The following is a 21,735-nucleotide window of genomic DNA, read 5'->3' on the forward strand; positions in this document are numbered from 1 at the left end:
ACTTACGCTTTTAGATATTCACACCACCCAATGCCCCAAAAGACATTTCAACCTACATAAACTTTAGCGCATTTCTGACTACCTTTAAAATTGAATGTGCAAAATAACAACAAAAAAGTAACAAATAACCAAAGCAGTCACCATATTTCTTTAAATTCGCTTACCTCTCCAGAATCTCTCCTCCTGCGATCTGGTATCACTAGAGTATTCCTATTACTGCCTGGTGCAATTGTAGAACCGATACTCATTCTGGGTCCAACTAACATGTACCGTTTGTCTCCAGATCTGTACTGGATGCTGTGACACAGAGTCCCGTCGTAATTTGTGTCCTGCAAATACTTGGACGAATAGTCTGTAGATTTGGAGCACTGCATTACAATCAACACGATGATGCTGATGACAAAAAGCACTGAAACCGAGCCCAAAGTGATGATCAAATAAAACGTCACGTCGTTTTCCTCCTCGTCTTTTACTGCGTTTTTCACATCAGAAGCTGCAAAAGCCTCTTTGGGCTCCACAACTTTGACAATCACAGTCGCTGTTGCTGAGAGTGAAACGTTCCCATTGTCTTTGACCAGTATGAGCAGTTTATGCTGGGCCTCGTCTGTTTCTGTGAATGAGCGAAGGGTCCTTATCTGTCCTGTATAGCGGTCCAAACCAAAGAGACTGTGCTCACTAACTTCCTGCAGTGAAAACAATAACCAGCCGTTGTATCCTATATCTGCGTCATAGGCTCTGACTTTAGTCACCAAATGACCTGCGTTCACATTACGGGGAATCTCTTCCACACCCTCAGCAGAACCGTTAGCGCTGACTGGATATAAGATCACTGGAACGTTGTCGTTCTGATCCAGAATAAACACGTTCACTGTCACGTTACTGCTAAGTGGTGGAGTTCCAGAGTCTGTAGCAGCAACGTTGAACTGGAACTTTTTAACAGTTTCAAAATCAAAACTTTTTAGCGCATGTATAACGCCAGTTTCATGGTTAATACTGAGGAACGAAGACATGTCACTCTCTGATCCATTCCCTCTAACTATGTGATATGAGAGAGCAGCATTTTCGTTTAGATCTTTGTCTGACGCGCTCACAGAGAATACTGATGCACCAGGCGTGTTATTTTCCACTAAATACAGCTCGAGGGGATTTTTGGCAAACTCTGGTTTGTTATCATTAACATCAGCCACCTGCACAGTAACAGTTTTAAAAGAAGAAAGAGGCGGCTGGCCAAGATCACTGGCTTTGATTGTGATTTTATAATCTGCGACAAGTTCCCTGTCCAAGTACTCTTTAGTAATTAAAGAATACAAATTTTCCTGAACAGATGGTTTTAATTCGAACGGAACATTGTCTGAAAGACTACAAACAACCTTGCCATTAACACCAGAGTCTTTATCTGACACACTAATCAGAGATATCACAGTTCCAGGTTTTGAATTCTCGGAAATTATGTTAGAAAGGGACGTGACATCTATCTCGGGATTATTATCATTCTCATCAGTGATCTTTATAATGACTCTGCAGTCAGTGGTCATCGGCGGCTGTCCTTTATCCGTGACCTGGACGGTCAACCTGTGTATATCGTTCTCCTCAAAATCAATTGGCTCTTTAATTTGAATTTCGCCAGTTACACTATCAAGGCTAAATGTTTCATGTACTTTCCGCCTGCTAGTTTTTCCCAGAGTGTAAATAACCTCTCCATTTAAGCCCTCATCAGAATCAGTAGCGTTTACTCGCGCTATTGCTGTCCCTATAGGTGTGTTTTCTGGAAGAGTTACTGAATATAGATCTTTACTACATACAGGGCGGTTATCGTTGATATCAAGGACAGTAATAATAATATTTAAAGCACCTGACTTCGGAGGGATGCCTCCATCCACTGCAGTCAACACAAGTCTGTGCTCTGAATTTTGCTCCCTGTCTAAAGGTTTAAGTAAGACTAAAATTGGATTCTTTTCCTCTTCGTCACCTCTCATTTCCAGCTCAAAATAATTATTCTTTACTAGTTTATAAAAACGAATGGAATTGCTTCCAGTGTCTGGATCTCTTGCAGTTTGTAATTCAAAGCGTGCCCCTGCCACGGCGCTTTCAGATATTTCAAAATGCTGTTCTTTCTCGGGAAAATGAGGACTGTGATCATTCACGTCTGTAATTTCTACTCCAGCGTAATGTATTTCAAGTGGATTTTCAACGGCGATTTTCAGATTTATTACGCACAAGCTATTTCCATCACACAACTCCTCTCTGTCTATTTTCTTACTAACATATAATTCGCCATTGTTTTGATTTACCTCAAAAAGAGCATCTTTCGATCCGGAGACGATACGGAAACGCCTGTCCATCAAGGTATTCGCATCAAGACCTAGATCCTTTGCAATATTTCCAACAACATATCCCTCAATTACCTCCTCTGGTATAGAATATCGTATTTGAGTTGAAACCTGCATCCCGAAGCTCAGCAGCAAAGAGAAACACAAAGCAATCCACCAGCACTGCCATTCTCGTCTTTGTCCTGCGGATTCCATCGTTAAAAAAATCCTTTGAATGATAAATAAAATTTAAGATCTTTTGCAAGAGTGGACTACTCATTCATGACGGCGTGTAGCCTATTATTTGTAATATTGTCGCTTGTAAATAAAAGAGGGAAATGTTCTTATCCAGCTTCTCGTGATATAGACGAGCTCCCATCTCAGTGTAAACGAACAGAACAGACATGCGCACCACATATCAATGGGTAGGGCAAAATCTCTCCTGCATATCCTTATGTAACACTGACACCAAATGGTACAAACAGGTAAACATGAATTGTTATATATGGAAGCTTAAGGAGACCGCAAAATGACTGCCCAACACAAATAAGTCTGAAACTTATGAAAGTAATAATTTAATAAATTAAGTAAATATTCTCATCGCAGCCCCCTATTATATAGAGATTTCAAAGTGTAAAACGAAAGAAGAGGATAAGTAATTTTCGAGCAAACTATGATACGAAAGGACTGTTGCTCTACAAAGGTGAAACATTTCAGCACCATGGACAGCGAATATTCAAACTTTTAAATCTTAATAAATAAATAAATTGAATAAATAGTGATCTTATCAGTCAAAACATTAAATATATCTGTCATAGTGAACGAGATACTTAAATATGCAATTTGTTAACAGTAAGCCTAGGGAAATTATTTAATATATTCACAAAGCTCTTACCTCTCCAGAATCTCTCCTCCTGCGATCTGGTATCACTAGAGTATTCCTATTACTGCCTGGTGCAATTGTAGAACCGATACTCATTCTGGGTCCAACTAACATGTACCGTTTGTCTCCAGATCTGTACTGGATGCTGTGACACAGAGTCCCGTCGTAATTTGTGTCCTGTAAATACTTGGACGAATAGTCTGTAGATTTGGAGCACTGCATTACAATCAACACGATGATGCTGATGACAAAAAGCACTGAAACCGAGCCCAAAGTGATGATCAAATAAAACGTCACGTCGTTTTCCTCCTCGTCTTTTACTGCGTTTTTCACATCAGAAGCTGCAAAAGCCTCTTTGGGCTCCACAACTTTGACAATCACAGTCGCTGTTGCTGAGAGCGAAACGTTCCCATTGTCTTTGACCAGTATGAGCAGTTTATGCTGGGCCTCGTCTGTTTCTGTGAATGAGCGAAGGGTCCTTATCTGTCCTGTATAGCGGTCCAAACCAAAGAGACTGTGCTCACTAACTTCCTGCAGTGAAAACAATAACCAGCCGTTGTATCCTATATCTGCGTCATAGGCTCTGACTTTAGTCACCAAATGACCTGCGTTCACATTACGGGGAATCTCTTCCACACCCTCAGCAGAACCGTTAGCGCTGACTGGATATAAGATCACTGGAACGTTGTCGTTCTGATCCAGAATAAACACGTTCACAGTCACGTTACTGCTCAGAGACGGACTTCCAGAGTCTGAAGCGAGCACATGGAACTGGAACGTTTTAACAGTTTCAAAGTCAAACATTTTTAACGCATGAATTACTCCTGTTTCTGAATTGATGTTGAGGAATGAAGCGATGTCATTCTGCCTCCCGTCACCTCTAATTAGATGATATGAAATTAAAGCATTATCATTCAAGTCTTTATCAAACGCGGTTACTGAGAAGACAGAGGCACCTGGCGCATTGTTTTCCATTAAATACAGTTCGAGGGGATTTTGAATAAATTCTGGACTGTTGTCGTTCACATCAGACACCTGTATGGTTAATGTTTTAAATGAGGTCAGATGGGGTTGACCTAGGTCTGTCGCAATTATTGTGATCTCATAATGAGACATCGCTTCTCTGTCTAAAAACGTTTTGGATACTAAGGAGTACATATTGTGCTGAACAGACGGTTTGAGTTCAAATGGCACATTAGAAGACAAAGTGCATACAACTTTGCCGTTTGCACCAGAGTCTTTATCTGACACACTAATGAGCGAAATGACAGTTCCAGGTTTTGAATCTTCCGGAATAACATTAGAGAGTGACGTAATCTCTATTTCAGGGGTGTTATCGTTCACATCTAAGATTTTCACTATAACTCTACAGTCTACTGTCATTGGCGGTGTCCCTTTATCAGACGCAAAGACATCTAGTCTGTACACCTCAACGTTTTCAAAATCTATATTATCCTTAACTCGAATTTCCCCTGAGACACTGTCCAACACAAAAGTGTTATTAACTTTACTGTTTAGATTGTTACCAAGGCTATATCGCACTTCACCATTTAACCCCTCATCAATATCAGTAGCATTAACTTTCATCACTATGGTATCAGCTGGCACATTTTCTTGTAAGTGAACAGTGTAAACCTCTTGGCTAAATACAGGGCGATTGTCATTGATATCGAGAACCGTGACAGTAATATTTAATACTCCTGATTTGGGCGGACTTCCACCGTCAATAGCTGTTAATATTAAACTATGTTCAGCCTGGTTTTCTCTATCCAGAGGTCTGCGTAAAAGCAGGAATGGATTTTTTTCATCTCCCCTGTCCCGTATCTCTAAGTCAAAATGTTCGTTTTGGCTCAGTTTGTATGATCGCACAGAATTTACACTAACATCTGGATCACGCGCAGCTTGTAACTGGAAGCGCGCTCCTGGCTGGGTGGTTTCTGCAATTTCGACTCTCTGCTTTTTCTCTGGAAAACTAGGCGAATGATCATTCACGTCCGTAATCTCAACTGCTACATAATGGACCTCTAAAGGATCTTCCACTACTGTCTTGATGTTCACAATGCAGGCCGTATTTCCGTCACACAGCTCTTCTCTGTCGATCCGTTTATGCACATACAAAATGCCATTGTTCTGATTTACCTGGAAAAGCGCTTCCTCAGACCCAGAAACAATACGAAACCGTCTGTCCTCTAAAGCGTTGATTTCAAGACCCAAATCCTTAGCAATGTTTCCCACAAGAGATCCCACTTTTACCTCCTCTGAAATAGAATATCTTACTTGAGCTGAAATCTGCTGCTTGAAACACAGCAGTAAAGAGAAACACAGAGCAATCCACCAGTACTCCAATCTGCGCCTTTGTCCTCCGGATCCCATGTTAAACGATTTCACTAAAGCAGTCTTGCTTGCAGAATATCAAGTATCACTTCAGCGTACGAGCGTAAACGTCCATTTCTTGTAATATTTCTTATAAACGACACAAACACAATGATGCTATGGTTATTTTATGACGGAAGACCGTCGTGGTAGCCGTTTCGTGATCCTCTGCCCAGACAAAAACAGACCTGCGCATAGTGTACCGATGGGAAGGACGAAACATCCCTCAACCTATATTACACTGACACCGTCTGGTGAACACTGATATAGGCTATTTGATATATTTTTAGATTCACTCACCAATGTCAAAATACTTTCAAACCACAACAAATGGCTTACATCAATTTAGAATAATGCAAAGTCTAGTAAGCAATGTCGAATTTGAGAAATAAATATTAAACATAACTCCTACTGATATATATTTAAATGCTAAATATTGAAAATGAGAAATAAATAGTCAGTAACCATGAAAGCGGAAGAGAGATTTCAGCACCACGCACGCGCTTTATATATTATTGGCCTGGAATACAAAATTACTAAAATATATATGTTTTTTTTTTTTTGTTTTTTTTCATTTAAAAACAAATATATTAACCAGTCTTATTTAATTCCACTGGAAACTGAATAATATCTAGCGAAAACGACAAAACACTTGAAATTAAAATTTCTTAATATAAGTGAAAGGGCGCTTACCTCTCCAGAATCTCTCCTCCTGCGATCTGGTATCACTAGAGTATTCCTATTACTGCCTGGTGCAATTGTAGAACCGATACTCATTCTGGGTCCAACTAACATGTACCGTTTGTCTCCAGATCTGTACTGGATGCTGTGACACAGAGTCCCGTCGTAATTTGTGTCCTGCAAATACTTGGACGAATAGTCTGTAGATTTGGAGCACTGCATTACAATCAACACGATGATGCTGATGACAAAAAGCACTGAAACCGAGCCCAAAGTGATGATCGATAAAACGTCACGTCGTTTTCCTCCTCGTCTTTTACTGCGTTTTTCACATCAGAAGCTGCAAAAGCCTCTTTGGGCTCCACAACTTTGACAATCACAGTCGCTGTTGCTGAGAGCGAAACGTTCCCATTGTCTTTGACCAGTATGAGCAGTTTATGCTGGGCCTCGTCTGTTTCTGTGAATGAGCGAAGGGTCCTTATCTGTCCTGTATAGCGGTCCAAACCAAAGAGACTGTGCTCACTAACTTCCTGCAGTGAAAACAATAACCAGCCGTTGTATCCTATATCTGCGTCATAGGCTCTGACTTTAGTCACCAAATGACCTGCGTTCACATTACGGGGAATCTCTTCCACACCGTCAGCAGAACCGTTAGCGCTGACTGGATATAAGATCACTGGAACGTTGTCGTTCTGATCCAGAATAAACACGTTCACAGTCACGTTACTGCTCAGAGACGGACTTCCAGAGTCTGTAGCGAGTATGTGGAACTGAAACTTTTTTACTGTTTCAAAGTCAAAACATTTGAGAGCGCTAATTACGCCCGTTTCAGAATTGATATTGAGGAATGAAGTCATATCGCTTTGTGTCTGATCGCCTCTTATAATATGATACGTAATATGGGCATTTTCATTTGTGTCTTTGTCAGTGGCGCTCACAGAGAATATTGACTCTCCAGGTGGATTATTTTCAAACAGGTAAATCTCAAGAGGGCTGTGGGGAAATTGCGGTGCATTATCGTTAACATCGGACACCTCTACGCTTAGAGATTTTGAGGCTGAAAGAGCTGGGCTGCCTAAATCAGTAGCTGTTACTGTAATGTCATAATGGGACGCAACCTCCCGGTCCAAACTCTCTTTGGTTACTAGAGAATACATGTTCTGCTGAACATATGGTTTCAACTCAAACGGCACATTCTTTGACAAGCTACAAACTACTTTACCATTAATTCCAGAATCTCTGTCCGTTATGCTTATAAGAGAAATGACTGTGCCGGGTTTTGCATCTTCAGAAACAATATTAGAAAGTGACGTGACTTCAATCTCAGGTTCATTATCATTGACATCTATAATCTTAATGATAACTCTGCAGTCAGTATCCATTGGAGGGCGTCCCTTATCAGAAGCCATTATGTTCAGACTATAAATTTCATTCTCTTCGAAATCAATTTTGCCTTTGACACGTATTTCACCTGTCACTTCATCCAAGTCAAAAATATCACGTACTTTACGCTGTACATTTCTACCATAAGCATATTCAACTTCTCCATTAACACCCTCATCTGGGTCAGTTGCATTAACAAATGTAACCGTAAAACCGGGAGAGGCGTTCTCATTTAACGCAATAGTGTACGTCTCTCGGTTGCATATTGGTCGGTTGTCGTTAACATCGAGGACCGTGACAGTTATATTTAAAGTGCCTGATTTTGGTGGATTCCCACCATCTACAGCAGTCAAAGTTAAGACGTGCTTATCTTGATTCTCCCTATCTAATGGTTTCTGTAAAAGCAGAAAATAACTTTTATCTCCGTATTCACTGTCTCTTATCTCTATATCAAAATGATCATTTTGTCCGAGCCGATATGAACGAATGGAATTAACGCCAACATCCAAATCTCTTGCGGTTGGGAGACCAAAACGTGTGCCTTTTAAAGTGTTTTCCGCTATTTTAATCTGCAAGTCTTTTTCTGGGAAAGAAGGGAAGTGATCGTTTACATCTGTTATTTCAACCTCAACATAATGAACTTCGAGTGGATTTTCAACTGCAATCTTTAAGTTTAGCAAACATGCGCTATTGCCATCACAAATCTCCTCTCGGTCGATTTTCTTATCAACATACAAGATGCCATTGTTCTGATTTACCTGGAAAAAGCTGTCTTTAGATCCAGAAACAATACGGAATCGTCTGTGCTCTAACGAACTGACATCAAGACCGAGATCCTTAGCAATATTTCCCACTTGTGTTCCCTCTTTCGCCTCCTCTGGAATAGAATATCTGATCTGTGCTGAAACAGGCTGCTTACAAAGCAGCATCAAACACAAAGCAATCCACCAGTACACACTCCTGCGCCTTTGTCCATCCTTATCCATCGCGAGCGATTACAGCAAAAGTATTCCAGGACCAGACATGTATTGTCCGTGATTACTCACAACAGGATAAACGGTGTAGTGTCACAATCAGGTAAATAGTTCAAATGAGGTCCTGCGTCGTACCGTCTATCCACCGTAACCATTAAAATTCTCTTCGCCTCACACTGGCTCCTAAAATGTACAGATACAGCACTGCGCATGTCACCATCTAGGGCAGGGCATAATCCCTCCAGCATATCATAGAGTAATACTGACACCGAGTGGTCAACTGTTCATTTCAAACACATCTCTTGATGTTTATGAATGCTGAAAATGTTACATTCCCTGTTGAGCCAATTACAAAAGTCACTTAATGTGAAAATCTCATTATAAAATTGAATGTTACTATTTACCTTTAATAAATTTTCACTCAGAAAGTGCACGGTAACACAATGAAGTAAACTTGAAATTTTTGAAGTAGAAAAACTGGAATAGTATTTTCTTGTAAAACATAATCCAATAATCTGTTTTACTTACAACTTCGAGAATTTATTACAGTGTATAGCTAAAATATAGGAGATTAAACGCACTATGGACACAAATACATGTAAATTTTAAATGTAAATTAAACTTTATATAGCGAGGAAAAAAGTTAGTATTTATGTCTAATAATGCCAGTACTTGACAAACAAAAATGATCTAAAATCAACAGTTTGAAATACAAGTGTAAAAAGCAAACATGAGAAATTATGAATTTAAGTTCACATCTTTTCAGTATTTTTGACGACTGACACTGGAATTTTTTTATTTTATTTTAGATTATTTCAAGGTATTCAAATAATAATAAAAAAAGGATCTGGTCACACTTTAGATTGTGATACAAATCTCACTATTAACTAACTATTAACTACGACTTAAAAATTAGGTAGATGTTAAGTTTAGGTATTGGGTAGGATTAAGGTATGTAGAATATGGTCACGCAGAATAAGGCATTAATATGTGCTTTATAAGTACTAATAAACAACCAATATCCTAGTAATATGCATGCTAATAAGCAACTGGTTAATAGTGAGAATTAGACACTAAACTAACGTGTTACCAAGGATTTTTATGTGTCTGAATTTACGCCTTTGACAGTAAAACTTATTCTGGAGGAACTGCATCTAATTTCAGCACCAAAGTAGTGAACAGCTCCCCGCGAGCTGAGGTTACTCGCATTACAATCAGAAAAGAAACGCTGCCAATCAAACGAGATTGAGCTATGGGAATATGTAAAAGTATACCATTTGGCAATTAAAGCGTACAAAAATATCAAACAAACAGGATGAATGTTATTAGAATTAATCGTTTGTACTTACCTCTCCAGAATCTCTCCTCCTGCGATCTGGTATCACTAGAGTATTCCTATTACTGCCTGGTGCAATAGTAGAACCGATACTCATTCTGGGTCCAACTAACATGTACCGTTTGTCTCCAGATCTGTACTGGATGCTGTGACACAGAGTCCCGTCGTAATTTGTGTCCTGCAAATACTTGGACGAATAGTCTGTAGATTTGGAGCACTGCATTACAATCAACACGATGATGCTGATGACAAAAAGCACTGAAACCGAGCCCAAAGTGATGATCAAATAAAACGTCACGTCGTTTTCCTCCTCGTCTTTTACTGCGTTTTTCACATCAGAAGCTGCAAAAGCCTCTTTGGGCTCCACAACTTTGACAATCACAGTCGCTGTTGCTGAGAGCGAAACGTTCCCATTGTCTTTGACCAGTATGAGCAGTTTATGCTGGGCCTCGTCTGTTTCTGTGAATGAGCGAAGGGTCCTTATCTGTCCTGTATAGCGGTCCAAACCAAAGAGACTGTGCTCACTAACTTCCTGCAGTGAAAACAATAACCAGCCGTTGTATCCTATATCTGCGTCATAGGCTCTGACTTTAGTCACCAAATGACCTGCGTTCACATTACGGGGAATCTCTTCCACACCCTCAGCAGAACCGTTAGCGCTGACTGGATATAAGATCACTGGAACGTTGTCGTTCTGATCCAGAATAAACACGTTCACAGTCACGTTACTGCTCAGAGACGGACTTCCAGAGTCTGAAGCGAGTACATGAAACTGGAACGTTTTGGTAGTTTCAAAGTCGAAGCTCTTTAGCGCGTGAATAACACCAGTCTCAGAATTAATATTCATGACAGATGCCATGTCGTTCTGTGTCCCTCCACCTCTAATGATATGATAAGTTATGGCAGCATTTTCATTAATATCTTTGTCTGAGGCACTGACAGAATATATAGAAGCGCCTGGAAGATTGTTTTCAGTTAAGTAAAGCTCAAGAGGATTCGAAGAAAATTCTGGAATGTTATCATTTACATCTGACACCTGTACAAACATAGTTTTATAAGCTGACAGAGAAGGGTTACCTAAATCTGTTGCTGTTATTTTGATATCATATTCGGACACCAGCTCTCGATCTAAGCGTTCTTTCGTTACAAGGGAATACATGTTATCCTGAACAGACGGTTTTAACTCAAATGGCACATTTTCAGACAAGCTACACACGACTTTTCCATTAATGCCAGAATCTTTATCACTTACACTTATAAGAGAAATAACTGTTCCGATTTTTGCGTCCTCCGAAATTACATTTGAAAGAGATGTTACTTGTATTTCTGGTTTATTGTCGTTTACATCTTCAACTTTAATGATAAGCTGACAATCAGTGTTCAAAGGAGGAAGACCCTTGTCTGATGCCCTTATTATCAAACTGTAGATTTCATTTTCTTCAAAGTCAATCAAGCCTTTAACTCGTATTTCACCAGTCGCCTGGTCTAATTGAAATATCTCACGTATTTTTGGCTTCATGTTTCTACCGTATGTATATTCCACTTCACCATTCTTACCACTATCTGCATCACTTGCATTTATAATTGTCACTACAGTGTCAATAATTGCATTTTCCCGCAAAGTTATTGTTAATGCATCACTACTGCATATGGGGCGGTTATCGTTTACATCCAGAACAAAGATAGTGATGTTAAGAGTGCCAGATTTTGGTGGACTTCCGCCATCTACTGCAGTTAGTAATAACCTGTGTATTTGAGTGGTTTCTCTGTCTAATGGTTTCTGTAATACTAAGAAAGGGTTTTTTTCTCCGTATACACTATCTTTGATTTCCAAATCAAAATGCCCATTTTTACTCAGCTGGTAAAACCGAACTGAATTAACTCCCACATCCAGATCTCGAGCAGTTTGAAGTTCAAATCGTGTTCCAGTCACCGTGTTTTCCGCAACCTCTAGGTAGAAGTCTTTATCGTGGAAGGAAGGAGAGTGATCATTCACATCTGTTATTTCAACTTCCACATAATGGACCTCGAGAGGCTTTTCGACAACAATTTTCAGATTAATCAAGCAGGCGCTATTTCCATCACACACCTCCTCTCTGTCAATGTGCTTATCCACATACAAGATGCCATTGTTCTGATTTACCTGGAAAAGACCGTCATTTGATCCAGACACAATACGGAACCGTCTGTCCACCAATGTACTGACATCAAGACCCAAATCCTTAGCACAATTTCCGACGACAGATCCCTCTTTCACCTCTTCTGGAACAGAGTATCTTATCTGCGCTGAAACCTGCTGTCCGAGGCACACAAGCAAAGAGAAGCACAGAGAAATCCAGCAGTACTGCCATCCGCGCCTTTGTCCTCCGGCTTCCATGACGAGTGTTTACTGCACCGTTATTCCAATGATCAATATATAATTAGACGCCACAATATAATGTTAGATAGAACGCGCAAAACAAATCCATTGTGAATACAGTTAGAACAGACTATTAGCGTTATACTGTTCATCAGCTCGCGAATGTTTCCTCACGAATGTGAGGAACAATACAGTCCGTTTCACGTCATCAGCAAAGGCAGGTCTTAATCTGCTCCACAAATACTAGAGCAACAGTGACATCGAGCGGTCTACAGAAAGAAAAGCCTTCAAAAACATGCATAGCACATCAAAACAACTTAACAACTTAAAAGAATTGCATTCAGTGGCACACTAAACCTACATGTTGCATCGTGTCATAAAATGCATAAATAACACCCAAAACAACTTGTGTAGATGCATGTGTGAGCTCAATAAAGGCACATTTAATGCATTAGAAACCCAGGCCATGCCAAGGGAACCGCAACTAATTTCAGCACCAGGGCAGCGGACAGCTCCCTTTACGTTGTCACTTCTTCGAATATCAATAAATGTTTAGACATTTGGATAAGTACTATGCACATACTTTTTTTGCAAAGCAAAACAATAAAAAGAACTTATTAACTTGCAATTAGCTCATCAGTTATATTTATAACCTGTAGTTGAAAATGTACGAGTTAAATAATAGTATAAAAAAGAATAGAAATAAATCACATAAAATAGAAATTTAATCCGCTAGTCTTACCTCTCCAGAATCTCTCCTCCTGCGATCTGGTATCACTAGAGTGTTCCTATTACTGCCTGGTGCAATTGTAGAACCGATACTCATTCTGGGTCCAACTAACATGTACCGTTTGTCTCCAGATCTGTACTGGATGCTGTGACACAGAGTCCCGTCATAATTTGTGTCCTGCAAATACTTGGACGAATAGTCTGTAGATTTGGAGCACTGCATTACAATCAACACGATGATGCTGATGACAAAAAGCACTGAAACCGAGCCCAAAGTGATGATCAAATAAAACGTCACGTCGTTTTCCTCCTCGTCTTTTACTGCGTTTTTCACATCAGAAGCTGCAAAAGCCTCTTTGGGCTCCACAACTTTGACAATCACAGTCGCTGTTGCTGAGAGTGAAACGTTCCCATTGTCTTTGACCAGTATGAGCAGTTTATGCTGGGCCTCGTCTGTTTCTGTGAATGAGCGAAGGGTCCTTATCTGTCCTGTATAGCGGTCCAAACCAAAGAGACTGTGCTCACTAACTTCCTGCAGTGAAAACAATAACCAGCCGTTGTATCCTATATCTGCGTCATAGGCTCTGACTTTAGTCACCAAATGACCTGCGTTCACATTACGGGGAATCTCTTCCACACCCTCAGCAGAACCGTTAGCGCTGACTGGATATAAGATCACAGGAACGTTGTCGTTCTGATCCAGAATAAACACGTTCACAGTCACGTTACTGCTCAGAGACGGACTTCCAGAGTCTGAAGCGAGTACATGGAACTGGAACGTTTTGGTAGTTTCAAAGTCGAAGCTCTTTAGCGCGTGAATAACACCAGTCTCAGAATTAATATTCATGACGGATGCCATGTCGTTCTGTGTCCCTCCACCTCTAATGATATGATAAGTTATGGCAGCATTTTCATTAATATCTTTGTCTGAGGCACTGACAGAATATATAGAAGCGCCTGGAAGATTGTTTTCAGTTAAGTAAAGCTCAAGAGGATTCGAAGAAAATTCTGGAATGTTATCATTTACATCTGACACCTGTACAAACATAGTTTTATAAGCTGACAGAGAAGGGTTACCTAAATCTGTTGCTGTTATTTTGATATCATATTCGGACACCAGCTCTCGATCTAAGCGTTCTTTCGTTACAAGGGAATACATGTTATCCTGAACAGACGGTTTTAACTCAAATGGCACATTTTCAGACAAGCTACACACGACTTTTCCATTAATGCCAGAATCTTTATCACTTACACTTATAAGAGAAATAACTGTTCCTATTTTTGCGTCCTCCGAAATTACATTTGAAAGAGATGTTACTTGTATTTCTGGTTTATTGTCGTTTACATCTTCAACTTTAATGATAAGCTGACAATCAGTGTTCAAAGGAGGAAGACCCTTGTCTGATGCCCTTATTATCAAACTGTAGATTTCATTTTCTTCAAAGTCAATCAAGCCTTTAACTCGTATTTCACCAGTCGCCTGGTCTAATTGAAATATCTCACGTATTTTTGGCTTCATGTTTCTACCGTATGTATATTCTACTTCACCATTCTTACCACTATCTGCATCACTTGCATTTATAATTGTCACTACAGTGTCAATAATTGCATTTTCCCGCAAAGTTATTGTTAATGCATCACTACTGCATATGGGGCGGTTATCGTTTACATCCAGAACAAAGATAGTGATGTTAAGAGTGCCAGATTTTGGTGGACTTCCGCCATCTACTGCAGTTAGTAATAACCTGTGTATTTGAGTGGTTTCTCTGTCTAATGGTTTCTGTAATACTAAGAAAGGGTTTTTTTCTCCGTATACACTATCTTTGATTTCCAAATCAAAATGCCCATTTTTACTCAGCTGGTAAAACCGAACTGAATTAACTCCCACATCCAGATCTCGAGCAGTTTGAAGTTCAAATCTTGTTCCAGTTACAGTGTTTTCCCAAACCTCTAGATAAAAGTCTTTATCGTGGAAGGAAGGAGAGTGATCATTCACATCTGTTATTTCAATTTCCACATAATGGACCTCGAGAGGCTTTTCGACAACAATTTTCAGATTAATCAAGCAGGCGCTATTTCCATCACACACCTCCTCTCTGTCAATATGCTTATCCACATACAAGATGCCATTGTTCTGATTTACCTGGAAAAGACCGTCATTTGATCCAGACACAATACGGAACCGTCTGTCCACCAATGTACTGACATCAAGACCCAAATCCTTAGCACAATTTCCGACGACAGATCCCTCTTTCACCTCTTCTGGAACAGAGTATCTTATCTGCGCTGAAACCTGCTGTCCGAGGCACACAAGCAAAGAGAAGCACAGAGAAATCCAGCAGTACTGCCATCCGCGCCTTTGTCCTCCGGCTTCCATGGCGAGTGTTTACTGCACCGTTATTCCAATGATCAATATATAATTAGACGCCACAATATAATGTTAGATAGAACGCGCAAAACAAAATAAATCCATTGTGAATACAGTTAGCACAGCCTATTAGCGTTATACTGTTCATCAGCTCGCGAATGTTTCCTCACGAATGTGAGGAACAATACAGTCTGTTTCAGGTCATCATCAAAGGCAGGTCTTAATCTGCTCCACAAATACTAGAGCAACAGTGACATCGAGCGGTCTACAGAAAGAAAAGCCCTCAAAAACATGCATAGCACATCAAAACAACTTAACAACTTAAAAGAATTGCATTCAGTGGCACACTAAACCTACATGTTGAATCGTTTCATAAAATGCATAAATAACACCCAAAACAACTTTTCTAGACGCATGTGTGAGCTCAATAAAGGCACTTTTAATGCATTTTAAACCCAGGTCATGCCAAGGGAACCGCAACTAATTTCAGCACCAGGGCAGCGGACAGCTCCCTTTACGCTGTCACTTCTTTGAATATCAATATATGTTTAGACATTTGGATAAGTACTATGCACATACTTTTTTTGCAAAGCAAAACAATCAAAAGAACTTATTAACTTGCAATTAGCTCATCAGTTATATGATAACATATTTTGTGGCCTGTAGGTGAAAATCTACGAGTTAAACAATTATATACAAAAATAACAGGAATAAGTCTTAAGGAATAGAAAATTAATCGCCAGTCTTACCTCTCCAGAATCTCTCCTCCTGCGATCTGGTATCACTAGAGTATTCCTATTACTGCCTGGTGCAATTGTAGAACCGATACTCATTCTGGGTCCAACTAACATGTACCGTTTGTCTCCAGATCTGTACTGGATGCTGTGACACAGAGTCCCGTCGTAATTTGTGTCCTGTAAATACTTGGACGAATAGTCTGTAGATTTGGAGCACTGCATTACAATCAACACGATGATGCTGATGACAAAAAGCACTGAAACCGAGCCCAAAGTGATGATCAAATAAAACGTCACGTCGTTTTCCTCCTCGTCTTTTACTGCGTTTTTCACATCAGAAGCTGCAAAAGCCTCTTTGGGCTCCACAACTTTGACAATCACAGTCGCTGTTGCTGAGAGCGAAACGTTCCCATTGTCTTTGACCAGTATGAGCAGTTTATGCTGGGCCTCGTCTGTTTCTGTGAATGAGCGAAGGGTCCTTATCTGTCCTGTATAGCGGTCCAAACCAAAGAGACTGTGCTCACTAACTTCCTGCAGTGAAAACAATAACCAGCCGTTGTATCCTATATCTGCGTCATAGGCTCTGACTTTAGTCACCAAATGACCTGCGTTCACATTACGGGGAATCTCTTCCACACCCTCAGCAGAACCGTTAGCGCTGACTGGATATAAGATCACTGGAACGTTGTCGTTCTGATCCAGAATAAACACGTTCACTGTCACGTTACTGCTAAGTTGAGGAGTTCCTGAATCCTTTGCAAGCGAGCACTTGGAACTGGAAACGTTTCTAATTACTTCAAAGTCAAAACGGTTTAAGGCGTAAATAACCCCCGTTTCAGAGTTAATGTTCAAGAATGAGGCCATATAATTTTGTGCAGCATCTCCTCTAATTATATAGTAAGTAATCATTGCGTTTTCATTTAAATCTTTATCGGATGCGCTCACAGACAGTATGGAGGCACCAGCTGCGTTATTTTCTACTAAATACAATTCAAGCGGATTTTGAGAAAATTCAGGACTGTTATCATTAACATCTGATACCTGCACGCTCAGAGATTTAAAGGAGGATAAAGGCGGCTGTCCTAAGTCAGTGGCTGTTATTGTTATGTCATAATGGGACACCAGCTCTCGATCTAGTTTTCCCTTCGTTACAAGGGAATAAATATTCTCCTGAAATGATGGTTTCAGCTCAAAAGGAACACTATCAGAAATACTTGGTACAATCTTCCCATTTATACCCGAGTCTTTATCACTGATGCTAATCAGTGAAATTACAGTACCAGGTTTAGAATCCTCAGAAACAACACTGGAAAGCGAGGTTACGTCTATTTCAGGAGCGTTATCATTTATGTCTATTATCTTAATAGTAACGACAGATTCAACGACCAGTGGAGGCTGGCCTTTATCTGATGCCTGCACGTCTAATTTGTACACCTCCGTTTCCTCAAAGTCCAGTTCACCTTTAATCTGAATTTCTCCTGTTGCACTATCCAGTTTAAATAGATCGTATACTTTGCGCTTCAAGTTCCTTCCAAATGCGTATTCTACAACACCATTTGAACCCTCATCTAAGTCAGTTGCGTTCAGTTTTATCAATAATGTTCCGATTGCAGCATTTTCTTTTACTGTTACAGAATATGAGTCTTGACTGAACACAGGACGGTTATCATTAACATCAAGAACAGTAACAATTATGTTAAGATTACCTGACCGTGGTGGATTTCCACCATCGATTGCAGTTAGAATTAATCTATGCTCTGCTGCGTTTTCCCGGTCAAGCGCTTTCTTTAAAACTAAAAGCGGTATTTTTTCTTCATCTCTATCCTTTGTCTCAACTTCGAAATGCTCATTCTGACTGAGTTTATACGACCGGACATTATTTACTGTCGTATCAGCATCTCGCGCTGCCTGTATTTGGAAACGTGTCCCTGTGGGTGTGTGTTCCGCAATCTCAAAATGCTGCTCCTCTTCTGTAAATGTGGGTGAATTATCATTAACATCGGTTATCTGTACTCCAACGTAATGTATTTCCAATGGATCTTCGACTACCATTTTTAGATTAATCAAGCATGCGCCATTTCCATCACACAGTTCCTCTCTGTCAATGTTCTTATGGACATATAAGACGCCATTGTTTTGATTTACCTGAAAAAGAGCATCCTTTGATCCAGACACGATACGAAATCTCCTGTTAACTAAAGTGCTGACATCAAGGCCAAGATCCTTAGCAATATGTCCTACAACGGATCCTTCTTTCAATTCTTCTGGAATAGAGTATCTTATCTGCGCCGAAACCTGCTGTCCAAAACACAGAAGCAAGGAGAAACACAAAGCAATCCACCAGTAGTCCCATTTGCGCCTTTGTTCTCTGGCTTCCATGGCGAATGATTACCGAGACACTGCCAGAAATATATCCTCGGCGATTACAAACAACGCTATATCATATAATTGATCTGCGTAATGCAAAATATTTAAACGAAAACCTTAATAAACACGGAGGACAGATCGCACCTTTTCAGATCGCACCATCCCCATGGATAAGGACAATACAAGACTGCGTGTCATCATTATGGGCCGGACTTAAAACTGGAAAACAAAAATTAGAGCAACACTGACACCGAGTGGAGCATTAGAAGTTACCTCGTTTCCATTTTCAATTTGCAGAATAATTAACACACACACACACACACACACACACACACACACACACACACATATATATATATATATATATATATATATATATGATTCACGTTGCACGACAAACAGCTCCTCTTAAAAAAAATAAAAATAAAATAAAAAATGCACGCGCTTTAATAATGCTCAACACATTGAGTTTCGTTGAGTGCAGAAAAACAAATATATTAACCTTTTTCACATTTAAATAAATCCCAATTAAAACCTTCAAAAATACTATAAAAACATCCTTACCTCTCCAGAGTCTCTCCTCCTGCGATCTGGTATCACTAGAGTATTTCTATTACTGCCTGGTGCAATTGTAGAACCGATACTCATTCTGGGTCCAACTAACATGTACCGTTTGTCTCCAGATCTGTACTGGATGCTGTGACACAGAGTCCCGTCGTAATTTGTGTCCTGCAAATACTTGGACGAATAGTCTGTAGATTTGGAGCACTGCATTACAATCAACACGATGATGCTGATGACAAAAAGCACTGAAACCGAGCCCAAAGTGATGATCAAATAAAACGTCACGTCGTTTTCCTCCTCGTCTTTTACTGCGTTTTTCACATCAGAAGCGGCAAAAGCCTCTTTGGGCTCCACAACTTTGACAATCACAGTCGCTGTTGCTGAGAGCGAAACGTTCCCATTGTCTTTGACCAGTATGAGCAGTTTATGCTGGGCCTCGTCTGTTTCTGTGAATGAGCGAAGGGTCCTTATCTGTCCTGTATAGCGGTCCAAACCAAAGAGACTGTGCTCACTAACTTCCTGCAGTGAAAACAATAACCAGCCGTTGTATCCTATATCTGCGTCATAGGCTCTGACTTTAGTCACCAAATGACCTGCGTTCACATTACGGGGAATCTCTTCCACACCCTCAGCAGAACCGTTAGCGCTGACTGGATATAAGATCACTGGAACGTTGTCGTTCTGATCCAGAATAAACACGTTCACAGTCACGTTACTGCTCAGAGACGGACTTCCAGAGTCTGTAGCGAGCACATGAAACTGGAACGTTTTGGTCGTTTCAAAATCAAAACTTTTTAGTGCATAAATAATTCCCGTTTCTGAATTAATGTTTAGAAAAGATGTCAAATCACCTTGATTTAGGTGATATGCTATTGCAGCATTTTCGTTTAAGTCTTTATCAAAAGCAGTAACAGAGAATATAGAAGCACCAGGGACATTGTTTTCATATAAATAAAGCTCAAAAGTGTTCTGGGTAAACTGTGGGGAGTTGTCATTCACATCAGAGACCTGTATATTTAATATTTTAAAAGAAGACAGCGGTGGCTGTCCTAAGTCAGTGGCTGTTACAGTGATTTCATAGCTTGAAGTAACTTCTCTATCTAAACGTCCCTTTGTCACTAATGAATACATATTCTCTTTAAATGATGATTTCAGCTCAAAGGGCATATTTTCAGGTAATGTACAAATGACTCTGCCATTGACACCAGAGTCCTTGTCTGAAACGCTTATTAAGGCTATGGCCGTTCCAGGATTCGCATTTTCAGATATAACACTAGAAAGTGATGTTATCTCAATTTCAGGAGAGTTATCATTAACATCTGTGACTTTAATGCTAAGTTCTGCTTCAGCTATCAGGGGAGGCTGGCCTTTATCAGACGCCTGCACATCTAATTTAAATACACCAGTTTCCTCAAAGTCTATGTTCCCTTTAACTTGTAATTCGCCCGTGTTCTTGTCAAGCGTAAACAGGTCGTGGATTTTTCCATCCAAATTTTCTCCTAACAAGTACTCGATTTCGCCATTCATTCCTTTATCTAAATCAGTTGCGTTGATTTTAATCACGACAGTGCCCAGAGGTGCGTTTTCCAGGATTGTTGCAGAATATGAGTCGCGGCTGAATACTGGACGATTATCATTTATATCCAAGACAATAACGGTGATATTCAGAGTCCCTGATTTCGGTGGATTTCCACCATCTGTGGCTGTCAGTGTGAGTCTATGCTTGCCTTGCCTTTCTCTGTCCAGCGCTTTCTTTAAAACTAAAAATGGTATTTTTGTTTCATGCCTTTCCCGAACGTCGATATCAAACAGCTCATTCTGACTTAATTTATAATATCGAACCGTATTCATTCCCAGATCAGGATCTCTGGCCGTTTGGACTTGAAAGCGCGTTCCCAAAAGCGTATGCTCAGCTATTTCAAATTGCTGCTCAGATCTCGGGAAAATGGGTGGATTATCGTTTACATCAGATATTTCAACTTCTATGTAATGCACCTCTAAGGGGTCTTCAACAACGCATTTCAAACTTATCGAACAAACAGCGTTTCCATCACAAAGCTTCTCTCTGTCGATTCTCTTATTGACATACAGTTCCCCATTGTTCTGATTTACCTGGAAAAGCGCATCATCAGGTCCAGAAACAATACGAAACCGTCGGTGCGCCAAATTGCTGACATCAAGGTTTAAATCCTTAGCAATATTTCCCACAACAGATCCTTCTTTCACTTCCTCCGGGACATTGTATTTTATCTGTGCAGTACCCAGATTCCCGAAGCACAAGAGCAAAGAGAGAGTAATCCACCAGCTCGGCCGTCTGCTCCATTGTCCTCCGACATCCATTGCAAAATATTTTCGAATTACAAATGCTCTGCCCATGAAACACTGTATTTTCCTATTCCAATCTCTGGTATCGTGTGCATTATCGAAAAACGACATGCGATGAAATTACTAGTTACCACTGCTTTAAACGCACAGTTATACTGCCCGTCTCTCTGCACAAAACACTGTTCTGTTTCTCATTAGCTGACGCCTGATGGGGTTGGGTTTGCTATAATACAATAACTTAGAGTAACACTGACACCATGTGGAGTGGATTTGTTTTTGCACAAAAAAACTCAGGTGTGTACACTTGAAAAAAAAAAAAAAAAATTGGTGTAGAAAGAATTTTCATT

General features: G+C 40.1%; 7 protein-coding genes and 1 pseudogene across 9 annotated transcripts in view; all 8 read right to left on the reverse strand.

Moving 5' to 3' along the window:
* Positions 1 to 21,735, reverse strand: part of LOC125275557 (protocadherin alpha-C2-like) — a 198,744-nt gene that overhangs the window by 174,033 nt on the left and 2,976 nt on the right. The gene's annotated exons all lie outside the window — the stretch shown is intronic.
* On the reverse strand, positions 123 to 2,637 carry LOC125275591 (protocadherin gamma-A11-like). The gene has a single exon (XM_048202699.1). The coding sequence runs from the start codon at positions 2,523 to 2,525 to the stop codon at positions 138 to 140; it is 2,388 nt and encodes a 795-aa protein (XP_048058656.1). The 5' UTR covers positions 2,526 to 2,637; the 3' UTR covers positions 123 to 137.
* On the reverse strand, positions 3,175 to 5,711 carry LOC125275599 (protocadherin alpha-3-like). The gene has a single exon (XM_048202709.1). It carries the CDS (start codon positions 5,563 to 5,565, stop codon positions 3,190 to 3,192), a length of 2,376 nt encoding a protein of 791 aa, XP_048058666.1. The 5' UTR covers positions 5,566 to 5,711; the 3' UTR covers positions 3,175 to 3,189.
* LOC125275575 lies at positions 6,149 to 8,888 on the reverse strand (annotated as a pseudogene).
* LOC125275595 (protocadherin gamma-A5-like) lies at positions 9,935 to 12,507 on the reverse strand. The gene has a single exon (XM_048202704.1). It carries the CDS (start codon positions 12,314 to 12,316, stop codon positions 9,935 to 9,937), a length of 2,382 nt encoding a protein of 793 aa, XP_048058661.1. The 5' UTR covers positions 12,317 to 12,507.
* LOC125275596 (protocadherin gamma-A5-like) lies at positions 12,917 to 15,495 on the reverse strand. Its single transcript, XM_048202705.1, has one exon. It carries the CDS (start codon positions 15,402 to 15,404, stop codon positions 13,023 to 13,025), a length of 2,382 nt encoding a protein of 793 aa, XP_048058662.1. The 5' UTR covers positions 15,405 to 15,495; the 3' UTR covers positions 12,917 to 13,022.
* LOC125276066 (protocadherin alpha-8-like) lies at positions 16,085 to 18,655 on the reverse strand. The gene has a single exon (XM_048203484.1). The coding sequence runs from the start codon at positions 18,509 to 18,511 to the stop codon at positions 16,085 to 16,087; it is 2,427 nt and encodes an 808-aa protein (XP_048059441.1). The 5' UTR covers positions 18,512 to 18,655.
* LOC125276067 (protocadherin alpha-2-like) lies at positions 19,046 to 21,573 on the reverse strand. Its single transcript, XM_048203485.1, has one exon. It carries the CDS (start codon positions 21,497 to 21,499, stop codon positions 19,046 to 19,048), a length of 2,454 nt encoding a protein of 817 aa, XP_048059442.1. The 5' UTR covers positions 21,500 to 21,573.

This window comes from Megalobrama amblycephala, linkage group LG9 (genome assembly GCF_018812025.1).
Source record: "Megalobrama amblycephala isolate DHTTF-2021 linkage group LG9, ASM1881202v1, whole genome shotgun sequence".
In the NCBI taxonomy this organism is placed as follows: domain Eukaryota; kingdom Metazoa; phylum Chordata; class Actinopteri; order Cypriniformes; family Xenocyprididae; genus Megalobrama; species Megalobrama amblycephala.